The sequence below is a fragment of the Gastrolobium bilobum genome, unplaced genomic scaffold (assembly GCF_033153095.1).
Source record: "Gastrolobium bilobum isolate Gb01-03AN ecotype WA unplaced genomic scaffold, APGP_CSIRO_Gbil_v1 utg15090, whole genome shotgun sequence".
NCBI lineage: Eukaryota > Viridiplantae > Streptophyta > Magnoliopsida > Fabales > Fabaceae > Gastrolobium > Gastrolobium bilobum.
In genome coordinates, this window is record NW_026898506.1 from 470382 (window position 1) to 484714 (window position 14333).

The 14333-nt window shown below is 37.9% G+C and overlaps 2 protein-coding genes and 4 pseudogenes across 2 annotated transcripts; 3 read left to right on the forward strand and 3 right to left on the reverse strand.

Moving 5' to 3' along the window:
* Window positions 1-332: 332 nt before the first annotated feature.
* On the forward strand, window positions 333-981 carry LOC133316963 (probable mediator of RNA polymerase II transcription subunit 26b; annotated as a pseudogene).
* A 766-nt stretch (window positions 982-1747) lies between these two features.
* Window positions 1748-6178, reverse strand: LOC133316964 (zinc finger BED domain-containing protein RICESLEEPER 2-like). Its single transcript, XM_061518761.1, has 5 exons — window positions 6046-6178; window positions 4067-4223; window positions 2367-3978; window positions 1921-2245; window positions 1748-1824 (listed from the first exon to the last, which is right to left on the reverse strand). The coding sequence occupies exons 1-5, from the start codon at window positions 6176-6178 to the stop codon at window positions 1748-1750; spliced, it is 2304 nt and encodes a 767-aa protein (XP_061374745.1).
* An 8-nt stretch (window positions 6179-6186) lies between these two features.
* LOC133316965 (probable mediator of RNA polymerase II transcription subunit 26b) lies at window positions 6187-7419 on the forward strand (annotated as a pseudogene).
* A 73-nt stretch (window positions 7420-7492) lies between these two features.
* On the reverse strand, window positions 7493-8876 carry LOC133316966 (probable mediator of RNA polymerase II transcription subunit 26b; annotated as a pseudogene).
* Window positions 8877-8884: 8 nt separating this feature from the next.
* On the forward strand, window positions 8885-9271 carry LOC133316967 (uncharacterized; the record flags this gene model as incomplete). The annotated part of the gene is made up of 1 exon (XM_061518763.1): window positions 8885-9271. A coding segment is annotated over one exon (387 nt), but the record flags the coding sequence as incomplete, so codon positions are not given.
* Window positions 9272-9274: 3 nt separating this feature from the next.
* Window positions 9275-10972, reverse strand: LOC133316968 (probable mediator of RNA polymerase II transcription subunit 26b; annotated as a pseudogene).
* Between the last annotated feature and the right edge of the window lie 3361 nt (window positions 10973-14333).

Below are 14333 nucleotides of genomic sequence, written 5' to 3' on the forward strand. Positions count from 1 at the left end.
GGATATTAGTCAACTCGCACCACTCATCGACCATTTCTTTCCAGCAATACTCTTATTGATTGCTGGAAAGAGTCCGTGCGAGTTGACTAATATCCTTTGATCCATGCTTTCGGAGAGGATTGACAGCCTTTCCAATCTCAGTTGCCTCTAGAAGGATCCACAGTGAGTTCCTTCAGCTGGAGCCTCCTCAATGACTCAAATAACACAGAGTCGGACTCTTCTTTAAAGTTAAGCAGAACGTTTCGGATCCTCAAAACCTCCCCAACATGCTGAAACTCTTTTTCAATCTCATCAGTTAATGTCTCAGCTTCCCCAAAGCTATAATTGCTAACATGATTCACATGCATCTCTCCACGGCCATCTCTGCTGCTGTTGACCTTGCTCCCTTCACTTGCCCCTGCTTCAAGGGCAAGCTCATCTCTCTAAAAACCCCTCTTGAAACCCCCATGATCATCAACCTCTTCATGATCCCCAGATACTTCCAGATCCACCCTTTCACACCCCCAAAATCGATGGCATGGATGATTATGGAAATCCTCGACAGAGTGGACAATTCAACAGAAACTGTGAAAATGGGAGAAAGCCAGCTTTGGACAGTCAAGTTGTAGAAAGGAGGAAATCTGAGGCTTCCATTGAGCCATCCATCACTGCCAAGGACAGTAAGAGTCAGCAACCAAGGAAAAATGAGGTTGCTGTGAGGCTAAATAAACCAGAAACTGCTGATAATGGCCCTGTCAGACCCCAAAATCAACTATGCATTGAAAAAGCAATATGGAGCCAAAGATGCAGCCAAAAATAGAGAACAATACAATCCCAAAGAAACCTCCCATGATTCAGAAAGATAAATCGAATATTTCAGATGAAGCTGCAGTCCAAGTAAATCTAGAGGCCACTAAGAGGAAACTTCATGAGCGTTATCAACAAGTTGAAAATGCTAAGAGGCAGAGGACAATACAAGTTCTAGAAATAAATGGCCTCTAGCTTTACTTGGACTGCAACTTCATCTGAAAACTTGGATTTATCTTTCTGAATCATAGGAGGCTTCTTTGGGATTGTATTGTTCTCTATTTTTGGCTGCATCTTTGGCTCCGTATTGCTTTTTCGCTGCATAGTTGATTTTGGGGGTCTGACAGGGCCATTATCAGCAGTTTCTGGTTTATTTAGCCTCACAACTAGGGTTGGCAAAACGGGCCAACCCGGCTCGACCCGGCCTAACCCGCATTCAACCCTAAATAAATGGGTCGAGTCGGGTTGGCTCGAAAAAAAAAATGAGCCAGAAAATCCAACCCGGCTCGACCCGAGCCGGGTTAGGGTTGGCTCGCGGGTTGGCTCGATAATCAGCTCGCGGGTTGGCTCGGAAAAAAGCTCACGGGTTGGCTCAAAAAAAGCTCACGAGTTAGCTCGAAATGGTGCCAGGGAGTTGGCTCGCGGGTTGGTTAGCTCGAAATATTGGCTCGCGGGTTGGCTCGCGGATTGACTCGCGAGTTGGCTCAAAAATTTTAATTTTTGTGGTTTGTTCTCCTGTATATAATTATCAAATTATCAACACTGCCAAAACTATTGATTTCCTAATGGATAATGGTGTAAATACAGTAACTAATAAAACATAACCAATAAATTAAGAAATCCCAACATAGCAGTTGACAAACACATTACAAAATAAAAATTGTCCTATGAGTTCCCATGACCAATACAGTACAATAACAAAATATAAACATCCAAAAGTACACCATCATCATTAGATCATCTAAAAAGTTTCATGACCATTAGATCCCCGTGAAGAAGCTAATATATGGGAAATACCATCCTCATCATCATCATCATCTACAAAACACAAACCATAAAATGTAAATAATCAATTAAGGTTACAATGACAAATGAAAAATGAAATTTTAATTGCAGAGAGAATAAATAAATTACCATTGGCAACAAAACCAGCCAACCAATTGCGGGTACATATCAAAGCTTCAACATTCTTTGACAACAACTTATTTCTATATTTGTTAAGCACACGTGATCCAATGCTAAAAGCAGATTCAGATGCCACAGTGGTAATAGGAATGCTTAACAAGTCACGAGCCATTAATGATAGACTCGGAAAATGACAACTATTATCTTTCCACCATTGCAATGCATCTAAACTATTCCAGCTGTCAATAACCATTATAGGCGGCTCCTCTAAATAAACATCAAGTTCAGATTTTCCAGCATTTATTGCTTGGTGTTGAGTGTGCAAGGTCAATTCCTATCATATTTGAGAAGTGCAAAAACATAATAATTTAAGTAAGTAAGTACATGCATAAATAAAGGCGTGAAAATGAATATGATATAACATAATTAAAGCTTTTTGCTAAACATGAACTTACATCCAATATCTCATCATCCCATCCTCTCGATTCGATTGACCCTTGACTTGAAGAGTGGGTGTTATCTTGACTTTGATCAATGGTAGTTGATGAATTAATTTTTACATAATTCTCAAAGAGCTTATACACGTTTGCCTTTATATTTTCCATCTTGTCATCATGTGTGTAAGCATCAATCTTTCTATGACAAAAAGATAATGTAGTAAACTTAATGCGAGGATCAAGAACAGCTCCTAGTGAAAGCACATCACTATAATCTTCCCAATATTTTTGAAACTTATCCATCATCTTATTAGCCATGCTACTTACAACCACATCTTCATCATTACTCATACGAATGAGAACCCGCTGAATTTTCCAAACTTGTAGAAAATACAAGTTAGAAGTAGGATAAGAAGTGCCAAACATCAAATTAGTGATCTCACAAAATGGATGCAAGAACCGACAAAGAATTTCCAACCTATTCCACTCTTCTTCTGAAGGATAATACTTGTAATTTCTATCACTCAATTGGAGAATTGCTAACTCACGCCTGAATTTGAGAGCACGATTAAGCATTTCATAAGTGGAATTCCATCTAGTGGGTACATCTGCTATCAATGCAGTTACAGTTTTCTCACCACCAACTTGTTCAATGCACTCCTTAAATTTGATCATTCTTGATTCTGTGCCTTTTATATATTTAACACTCTCTCTAATCCGAGTCAAGGCATCATTTGCAACTTTTACTCCATCTTGAACAATCAAATTCAATATGTGTGCAGAACAACGCACATGAAAAAATTTCCCATCACATAACAACAATTTTTGCATATTCAATTGGCTTCTCAAACCACCAACCATAGAGTCATTTGCAGATGCATTGTCCAAAGTAATGGTAAAAATCTTCTTCTCTATGCCCCATTCCTTTAACAAACCAAGTATTTTATGAGTCAATTCAAATCCAGTATGAGGAGGAGGCATATGACGGAAGGCAATAATTTTACTATTCAGCTTCCAATTGACATCAATGAAATGGGCAGTTAAGCAAACATAACCCTCAGTATTACAAGATGTCCACAAATCTGAAGTAAAGCATATCCTACTTTGAATGCTACCAAACATCTTTTTCAGCTTCAGCTTGTCTCTCATGTGCAAATTTAAAACATCTTGTTTAAGAGTATTTCTAGAAATGCCAGTCCAATCTGGATTCAAGTAATTATGGAAACGCCTGAACTTTCTATACTCAGCAAAGTTAAAAGGTTGGTCATGTTCAATAACAGCTTCAGCATACATCTCACGTGCTACCTTCATATCTATTTTTATAGCCTTCATTTTACCTTGCATGTCCAATATGACTTGACCAATATATTCATGTTTAATTTGTGTGCATTTATCAATGTGACGGTTTAAAGTAGACGTACCACAAGTCTTACTGTCAATCTTGTACTCTGTCTTGCAACCATTGCATCTTGCCTTTTCATTCCCTTTTTCTCTTATTATTGTGAAATGTTTCCAGCAACGAGCTTGCCTTTTCCTAGCCTTTTTAAAAGCAGGTCCTTCTTCAACTTCTTCCAATTCATCACTTTCTGCATCAACATCATTGCCTTCTTCAAGCATCGCCAAGCTTTCCCTACATCAAAGTTAAATATAAAATTACTATAGCGTGGAAAAGATAATTTAAACTAAAACAGATTTTAAAAAAATTGAAGAATATTAACCTATTTGAATCAGCCATTTCAGAGACTTGAAGTCGAAGATAAGTAAAGGGAAGGATCAATAATGATCTGTCTTCCTCTTTGGTTCCTGACCATATAAACAACTCATCAGCATTGATACAATCCAAGTAGTAGAGAGGGATTTCGGTCACAACAATACCTAATTACAGATCATACAACAGTTAGATTATAGCTAACAACCATATGACAACCATAAGTATCAAGTGACAAAGTCACAACTAGAATATCTAAAATCTTGTCTGAATTAAAGTTCTTCCATATAGACTTTTAAAGCATCAGGTTTGAGCACTTAATGGTATGCAGGGTTGGTGTATAATTGGTCAGCAATTCAAAATATATTTAGTAGTCTAAGCATTTATTTATGAACCAACAAAACGGGTTATGCAGACTGCAGAGCATAATGCATCACAGATCACTAGTACACGATCAATTTAGCCTTTCTTATGCACAAAATTAATTTCTAGGACAGTAGCTACAACATACACAATGGAGAAATGGAATGACATGTCTTAAAACAGAAAATGAATTATTAGGACAGTTGCAACACCATATAAATTAGAGCACTGATAGGTTTATTCCATAATTAAAACAGTAAGGATTTGGGCAAAAAGGATAGCCATAAAACCAAACTTGATAGCTCTTGATTTGACAACAAAATTTATAAATCAAAGCTCTCAGAATCTCTTTGTAGTTATTATAGCTTTTTCAGACAAGTACAAAATATTTCCCTTAAAATATAAACATGACCAGTCAATCATAAAAATCAAAGAAAACATCTAACACAATAAAACTTCATTAATTGCAGTATTACTACAGGATTCTATTTAACATTGCTAAGGGTTATATTTCTTTTGATGACATTTGGAAGGTACGCCAAAGCAAGTATGCTATGCAATCAATATGCTAGATAATGACAAAAAATAAGGCTTTATTATGCAATCACAGGCTTTATTATGCAATCAATATGCAATCAATATTCTATTTAACCATAGGTTGAGACAAAGACAAGTCAATGGGATTATAGAAATTGCCATTAGAAGGCTTTCTTTTTCTTTATCTTCTTTATTATTCTGTTAGAGCATAGCTAAGCCTGAATATGTTTGGGAAGAAACTTGGTTACTGCCTACTGGTGAGAGCAGATTTATTATATTTTCAAAAGAGAAGGCTTCAGAATCGTAAAAAAAATTAATTATTAAGTTAAAAAAATAAAAAATCAAAACAACATCTTACTGATTGCATAATCCATCCCCCTCGGCCCCTCCCCTTCTTCCACGTAAAGGAATTAGAATATCATCAAAATCGTAAAACATTCAACAAAAGACCCTAAAATGCAGAAAAGCATACATCTTGATCTGAGATCTCTGATTTTATCACCCCAAAAGAAAAAAGAGAGAGGAAGATTTGAAGGTTAAGACTAAGAAGAAAAAGAGAATACCTGAGTGAAAACACAGAGGTGGCTGTCGGTGGAGAGGAGCACGGTGGCTGACTGGCTGCCAAGATCTGGAATAAAAATGGAAAAAAAAAATTAATAAAATGCAAGATCAGTGAAACAAGAAGAAAGGGGAAAAAAAAAACCTTCAAGTTGCGGAAGAGAGGATGTCGTCGCCCGCCGTCGGTGTGGGTGGGGTGGGGTGGGGGACCTGGGGTGGGGTGACTGCTGCTGGTAGTGACTAGGGAGCGGTGAGTGAGAGTGAGAGTGTCTGATGATGAGTGTGACTCGTGCGTGTGACTCATGCGTGTGACTGTTTTTTATTGTATTTTATTAAAAAAAAAATAGTAACCCGCGAGCTGGCTCGTTTGAGCTCGGGTTGGCTCGGGTCGAGCTAAACCGAGCTGACAACTCATTTTTGCCAACCCAACCCGGCTCGTTTTGTGCGGGTTACGAGCCACCCGACGGGCTGGCTCATTTTTGCCACCCCTACTCACAGCAACCTCATTTTTCCTTGGTTGCTGACTCTTACTGTCCTTGGCAGTGATGGATGGCTCAATGGAAGCCTCAGATTTCCTCCTTTCTACAACTTGACTGTCCAAAGCTGGCTTTTCTCCCATTTTCACAGTTTCTGTTGAATTGTCCACTCTGTCGAGGATTTCCATAATCATCCATGCCATCGATTTTGGGGGTGTGAAAGGGTGGATCTGGAAGTATTTGGGGATCATGAAGAGGTTGATGATCATGGGGGTTTCAAGAGGGGTTTTTAGAGAGATGAGCTTGCCCTTGAAGCAGGGGCAAGTGAAGGGAGCAAGGTCAACAGCAGCAGAGATGGCCGTGGAGATATGCATGTGAATCATGTTAGCAATTATAGCTTTGGGGAAGCTGAGGCATTAACTGATGAGATTGAAAAAGAGTTTCAGCATGTTGGGGAGGTTTTGAGGATCCGAAACGTTCTGCTTAACTTTAAAGAAGAGTCCGACTCTGTGTTATTTGAGTCATTGAGGAGGCTCCAGCTGATGGAACTCACTGTGGATCCTTCTAGAGGCAACTGAGATTGGAAAGGCTGTCAATCCTCTCCGAAAGCATGGATCAAAGGAAATTAGTCATTTCGCACCACTCATCTACCATTTCTTTCCAGCAATACTCTTATTGATTGCTGGAAAGAGTCCGTGCGAGTTGACTAATATCCTTTGATCCATGCTTTCGGAGAGGATTGACAGCCTTTCCAATCTTAGTTGCCTCTAGAAGGATCCACTGTGAGTTCCATCAGCTAGAGCCTCATCAATGACTCAAATAACACAGAGTCAGACTCTTCTTTAAAGTTAAGCAGAACGTTTCGGATCCTCAAAACCTGCCCAACATGTTGAAACTCTTCTTCAATCTCATCAGTTAATGCCTCAGCTTCCCCAAAGCTATAATTGCTAACATGATTCACATGCATCTCTCCACGGCCATCTCTGCTGCTGTTGACCTTGCTCTCTTCACTTGCCCTTGCTTCAAGAGAAATCCCATCTCTCTTAAAACCCCTCTTGAAACCCCATGATCATCAACCTCTTCATGATCCCCAGATACTGCCAGATCCACCCTTTCACACCCCCAAAATCGATGGCATGGATGATTATGGAAATCATCGACAGAGTGGACAATTCAACAGAAACTGTGAAAATGGGAGAAAGCCAGCTTTAGACAGTCAAGTTGTAGAAAAGAGGAAATCTGAGGCTTCCATTGAGCCATCCATCACTGCCAAGGACAGTAAGAGTCAGCAACCAAGGAAAAATGAGGTTGCTGTTAGGCTAAATAAACCAGAAACTGCTGATAATGGCTCTGTCAGACCCCCAAAATCAACTATGCAGCGAAAAAGCAATATGGAGCCAAAGATGCAGCCAAAAATAGAGAACAATAAAATCCCAAAGAAGCCTCCCATGATTCAGAAAGATAAATCCAAGTTTTCAGATGAAGTTGCAGTCCAAGTAAAGCTAGAGGCCATTTATTTCCAGAACTTGTATTGTCCTCTGCCTCTTAGCATTTTCAACTTGTTGATAACGCTCATGAAGTTTCCTCTTAGTGGCCTCTAGCTTTACTTGGACTGCAGCTTCATCTGAAAACTTGGATTTATCTTTCTGAATCATGGGAGGTTTTTTGGGATTGTATTGTTCTCTATTTTTGGCTGCATCTTTGGCTCCATATTGCTTTTTCGCTGCATAGTTGATTTTGGGGGTCTGACAGAGCCATTATCAGCAGTTTCTGGTTTATTTAGCCTCACAGCAACCTCATTTTTCCTTGGTTGCTGACTCTTACTGTCCTTGGCAGTGATGGATGGCTCAATGGAAGCCTCAGATTTCCTCATTTCTACAACTTGACTGTCTAAAGCTGGCTTTATCCCATTTTCACAGTTTCTGTTGAATTGTCCACTCTGTCGAGGATTTCCATAATCATCCATGCCATCGATTTTGGGGGTGTGAAAGGGTGGATCTGGCAGTATCTGGGGATCATGAAGAGGTTGATGATCATGGGGGTTTCAAGAGGGGTTTTTAGAGAGATGGGCTTGCCCTTGAAGCAGGGGCAAGTGAAGAGAGCAAGGTCAACAACAGCAGAGATGGCCGTGGAGAGATGCATGTGAATCATGTTAGCAATTATAGCTTTGGGGAAGCTGAGGCATTAACTGATGAGATTGAAGAAGAGATTCAGCATGTTGGGGAGGTTTTGAGGATCCGAAACGTTCAGCTTAACTTTAAAGAAGAGTCTGACTCTGTGTTATTTGAGTCATTGAGGAGGCTCCAGCTGATGGAACTCACTGTGGATCTTCTAGAGGCAACTGAGATTGGAAAGGCTGTCAATCCTCTCCGAAAGCATGGATCAAAGGATATTAGTCAACTCGCACCACTCATCTACCATTTCTTTCCAGAAATACTCATATTGATTGCTGGAAATAGTTCGTGCGAGTTGACTAATATCCTTTGATCTATGCTTTCGGAGAGGATTGACAGCCTTTCCAATCTCAGTTGCCTCTAGAAGATCCTCAGTGAGTTCCATCAGCTGGAGCCTCCTCAATGACTCAAATAACATAGAGTCAGACTCTTCTTTAAAGTTAAGCAGAACGTTTCGGATCCTCAAAACCTCCCCAACATGCTGAAACTCTTCTTCAATCTCATCAGTTAATGCCTCAGCTTCCCCAAAGCTATAATTGCTAACATGATTCACATGCATCTCTCCACGGCCATCTCTGCTGCTGTTGACCTTGCTCTCTTCACTTGCCCCTGCTTCAAGGGCAAGCTCATCTCTCTAAAAACCCCTCTTGAAACCCCCATGATCATCAACCTCTTCATGATCCCCAGATACTGCCAGATCCACCCTTTCACACCCCCAAAATCGATGGCATGGATGATTATGGAAATCCTCGACAGAGTGGACAATTCAACAGAAACTGTGAAAATGGGAGAAAGCCAGCTTTGGACAGTCAAGTTGTAGAAAGGAGGAAATCTGAGGCTTCCATTGAGCCATCCATCACTGCCAAGGACAGTAAGAGTCAGCAACCAAGGAAAAATGAGGTTGCTGTGAGGCTAAATAAACCAGAAACTGCTGATAATGGCCCTGTCAGACCCCGAAAATCAACTATGCAGCGAAAAAGCAATATGGAGCCAAAGATGCAGCCAAAAATAAAGAACAATACAATCCCAAAGAAACCTCTCATGATTCAGAAAGATAAATCCAAGTTTTCAGATGAAGCTGCAGTCCAAGTAAAGCTAGAGGCCACTTATTTCTAGAACTTGTATTGTCCTCTGCCTCTTAGCATTTTCAACTTGTTGATAACGCTCATGAAGTTTCCTCTTAGTGGCCTCGAGCTTTAGTTGGACTGCAACTTCATCTGAAAACTTGGATTTATCTTTCTGTATCATGGGAGGCTTCTTTGGGATTGTATTGTTCTCTATTTTTGGCTGCATCTTTGGCTCCATATTGCTTAGTCGCTGCATAGTTGATTTTGAGGGTCTGACAGGGCCATTATCAGCAGTTTCTGGTTTATTTAGCCTCACAGCAACCTCATTTTTCCTTGGTTGCTTACTCTTACTGTCCTTGCCAGTGATGGATGGCTCAATGGAAGCCTCAAATTTCCTCCTTTCTACAACTTGACTGTCCAATGCTGGCTTTCTCCCATTTTCACAGTTTCTGTTGAATTGTCCACTCTGTCGAGGATTTCCATAATCATCCATGCCATCGATTTTGGGGGTGTGAAAGGGTGGATCTGGCAGTATCTGGGGATCATGAAGAGGTTGATGATCATGGGGGTTTCAAGAGGGGTTTTAAGAGAGATGGGCTTGCCCTTGAAGCAGGGGCAAGTGAAGAGAGCAAGGTCAACAGCAGCAGAGATGGCCGTGGAGAGATGCATGTGAATCATGTTAGCAATTATAGCTTTGGGGAAGCTGAGGCATTAACTGATGAGATTGAAGAAGAGTTTCAGCATGTTGGGGAGGTTTTGAGGATCTGAAACGTTCTGCTTAACTTTAAAGAAGAGTCTGACTCTGTGTTATTTGAGTCATTGAGGGGGCTCCAGCTGATGGAACTCACTGTGGATCCTTCTAGAGGCAACTGAGATGGGAAAGGCTGTCAATCCTCTCCGAAAGCATGGATCAAAAGATATTAGTCAACTCGCACCACTCATCTACCATTTCTTTCCAGCAATACTCTTATTGATTGCTGGAAATAGTCCGGGCGAGTTGACTAATATCCTTTGGTCCATGCTTTCGGAGAGGATTGACAGCCTTTCCAATCTCAGTTGCCTCTAGAAGGATCCACAGTGAGTTCCATCAGTTGGAGCCTCCTCAATGACTCAAATAACACAGAGTCAGACTCTTCTTTAAAGTTAAGCAGAACGTTTCGGATCCTCAAAACCTCCCCAACATGTTGTAACTCTTCTTCAATCTCATCAGTTAATGCCTTAGCTTCCCCAAAGCTATAATTGCTAACATGATTCACATGCATCTCTCCACGGCCATCTCTGCTGCTGTTGACCTTGCTCTCTTCCCTTGCCCCTGCTTCAAGGGCAAGGTCATCTCTCTAAAAACCCCTCTTGAAACCCCCATGATCATCAACCTCTTCATGATTCCCAGATACTGCCAGATCCACCCTTTCACACCCCTAAAATCAATGGCATAGATGATTATGGAAATTCTCGACAGAGTGGACAATTCAACAGAAACTGTGAAAATGGGAGAAAGCCAGCTTTGGACAGTCAAGTTGTAGAAAGGAGGAAATCTGAGGCTTCCGTTGAGCCATCTATCACTGCCAGAGACAGTAAGAGTCAGCAACCAAGGAAAAATGAGGTTGTTGTGAGGGTAAATAAACCAGAAACTGCTGATAATGGCTCTGTCCCCAAAATCAACTCTGCAGCGAAAAAGCAATATAGAGCCAAAAATGCAGCCCAAAATAGAGAACAATACAATCCCAAAGAAACCTCCCATGATTCAGAAAGATAAATACAAGTTTTCATTGCTATAGAACTATTACCATGAACAATACCAGACAACAACTAAAACTCACAACTTTGTAATTCACGAGGAGCATTTGGCAAAACTCACCCGTGAATTTACAACCAAAAATCAATTTATTCATACAACAACGACAAAACAAAAAACCAAGAAACGCAAAATGAGAGATTATATAATTCCAAATACATAATTGCGGAAACCAATTAGTAGCTTCGAAATATACCAAACTGAGCAGAGAAGAAACAGCGGGAATCGCAATACCTTCTCGGCCAATCGACGTTGACGGAGACGGTAATCGTAGTCATGGTTTTGTTAAAAATGAAAATCAGTTTAGTTAGGGTTTCGCTACCACGGGCCTATGGCCCAAACAATATACAAAACTATGACTATGGATGGATCAAGAAACATTTAAACGAATTTTTAAAATAAAAAAAAAAACATTTAAACGAGGCCAAAAGTTTTTTATAAGAAAAAATATTTTTATTTTTAACAAAAAAAAAAATTTATCTATCATACTCACATAAAATTGAATAGATTTAATTAATTTCTTTTCTTTCTTCTCTTTATAATAAGACATAAGTAGAGAGATTTTTTCTGCAGCAAAAGCAGAAGCTTCAAACCTTTTTTATAGTGAGTTTAGACACATCCAATTTCATTGAAATAAAAGTACATTGAAATTAAAACAAAGAGTTTAACAAGCTAATAATTATGTTAAAAGTAAAATAAAGATTTAAGTATTAATAAAAAAAAGTCAAAGAAATACTAATCTCCTAAATATATAACTAAAAAGGGAAAATTGTTTATCCTTTTAAATGACACAACTTATATCTTTTACCACTCACAAAGAAGTGGGACCCACACTTTTATTTTTTTTGTCAACTCTCTTTCTTCCTTTATCTATCTCTTTCTCTCTCTTAAAATGACACAACTTTACATCCTTTAAAATGACACAACTTTACATCCTTTAAAATGAGACACACTTTACCCAACTAAAAAGACATTAAATGTCTTTGTGTTTCAAGGACTATTGTCTAACTGAAATTGACACTGCTCCTTTGTGTTTAAAGGAATATGGTCCGCAATTAGAACAATACCCGCATATTGTTACCATGTCAAATATTCTATAAGATCGGTTATTGCAGTGAAGTATTATATGGGCAGAGATAGGATTTCAATTCTTCACATGACAAGCTATACGATTTAAAAATTTATATTCGGTTCACCTATATTAAAATTCATGTCGTATTAGGAAAATATGACATGCAAAAATTCGTATCATGTCATCTTATGTTAACAAGAATTTGACCCAATTTTTGATTTTTTTTTAAATTCGACCCATTTTTTATTGATTTTTTGGTCAAAAATCTTTTTGACTAATAATTTACATATTATTCGTATCATGTCATGTCTACTCTCAAAATTTATGGATTATGTTTATGTTGAAAATTTTGACACAAATAAAAATTCGTATTGTGTTCATATTAAATGTATTCGTATAGTTCAAATTCATGTCATGTCGAGTGATTTTAACACCCTAGACGAAGATAATTTCTGTCGGGTTAAAGAATAAAGTGGGTAAGCAAATATATTCATAATAAACTTGTTAATGTCAAAATTTTAAAAATTGTACACATATAATGTGATTTAACGATAATAATCAAGGAAGCAAGATTTGTCTTTTGATTTCTGTTGTTTTTTAAAGAACAAAAAATTCCCAAATGAGCTCTAAGTCATTTTTGGGATCTCAAAGTGAGTCGTGTGTGATTACTCCACTTCTTCTTTTAAAAAAATGAAAAAAAATGGGAATGATGTCCATTCTTATTTAAGAAAAGATAAAAGGGAAAATATTTTCTTCTTTTTAAAGGAGAAAATGTTTCTCCCAATGACTCATAGTATATAAGTGAAGTCTACAAAATAGTAGAGAAAAAAAATTTAAAGTAGGACCCACTTATACTATAAGTCACTAGTAGAAGAAAATATTTTCTCAAAAATAAATGTCAACAATTTTTATCGCTCTTTCTTTAACATTACCTTTATTATTAGGTAAAATTGACTGAATGTGTTGCTAACATTGGGTGCCTCATATTCAATTCCATTGACACTTTTTTCTTGATTTGAGTAAAGAAATCATGAATTCCTCGTCTAGAGACAAAATACTCATTCATATATAATTAGGCCAGAAATAGACAAAATACTCAGTGGCGGAGCCACATGTTAGCTGGGAGTGGCCTCGGTCCGGGTTAAATTTTAACAAATTATATTTATCATGTATAATTATATAATTAATTATAATTTGGTCCCGTCTAAAATTATAATTTCGCCCGGGCTAAAATTTATAATTTGGCCCTATCAAAAAATAAAATATATTTGGTGAAAGATTTGAGTAAGTTGTATTAAGTTATGTGTTCTATTTTCACTTATTTAATAAAATTAAAAATATGTAATAAAATTATAACCTTTTTGATACTGTCTATTCAGATATTTTGTATTTAATATAATTTAAATATATTATGATATGAACTAATTAAAAATAAATACACATATAATTTTTGGCCCGGACTCCGGTTGGAGCCTGCCATTGAAAATACTCATTCATATATAATTAGGCTAGAAATAGAACTGCCCATTTTCATATACAAAACGAATAAATCTTTGTGATCAAAGCTTATGCCAAATACATTCTATTTAAATAGGAACTACTGTTGAATTTTTTTGTTATTTTTTTTAATCTTCTTTACGTGAATGAAATTCATTTTTATATTCCTAAATAATACAATGGCAGCAGCTATATGTAATATATATAATTTTTTGTTTTTTGTTTTTTCAGGGGGAAGGGAGAGATATTGGGACTTTGTGGTTGGATGAAACTTAAGAGCAGTGGATTATCATCATTATCATACATACAAGGAAGCAAAAGACAACAGCTGCAACGATTGTTTGAATAGGAAGGGTTTATGTACAACTAGAAATGAAAATAGTTGTCAATGGAAGACTAGGCTGAGGCAGCAGCTTGTTCTTCAATAACCTGTGATGCTGGCAGAAGGGTGCAAATGAGGTTGCGGTCACCGTACACATTATCAACACGTCCTGATACAGCCAACCACATTTACATTTATTAGTTATATTCATCACTCAAACATAATTATATACATGCCATAATTTCATGCATAAGGATTACAAGCAGTCAAGCACCAGCTATATCATATATTTACTATAACAATTGAGTCCTTATTGCCTATACATCCAAAATATTTGTTTGTAATAGAAGCGAGGCTTTTTGACCAATACAATGCAACAACACAAACATTTTATCGGTTTAACTTTTTTTTGACAA

What these genes read in the sequence shown, in the direction of transcription:
- LOC133316964 (XM_061518761.1), bottom strand. Translation starts at nt 6,178, where the DNA reads ATGGAAATCCTCGACAGAGTGGACAATTCAACAGAAACTGTGAAAATG. An exon ending in GAAATGGCTGATTCAAATAG is followed by an intron (nt 3,979 to 4,066) that starts GTTAATATTCTT and finishes ACTTTGATGTAG; the next exon opens with GGAAAGCTTGGCGATGCTTG. An exon ending in GGCTGGTTTTGTTGCCAATG is followed by an intron (nt 1,825 to 1,920) that starts GTAATTTATTTA and finishes TGTGTTTTGTAG; the next exon opens with ATGATGATGATGATGAGGAT.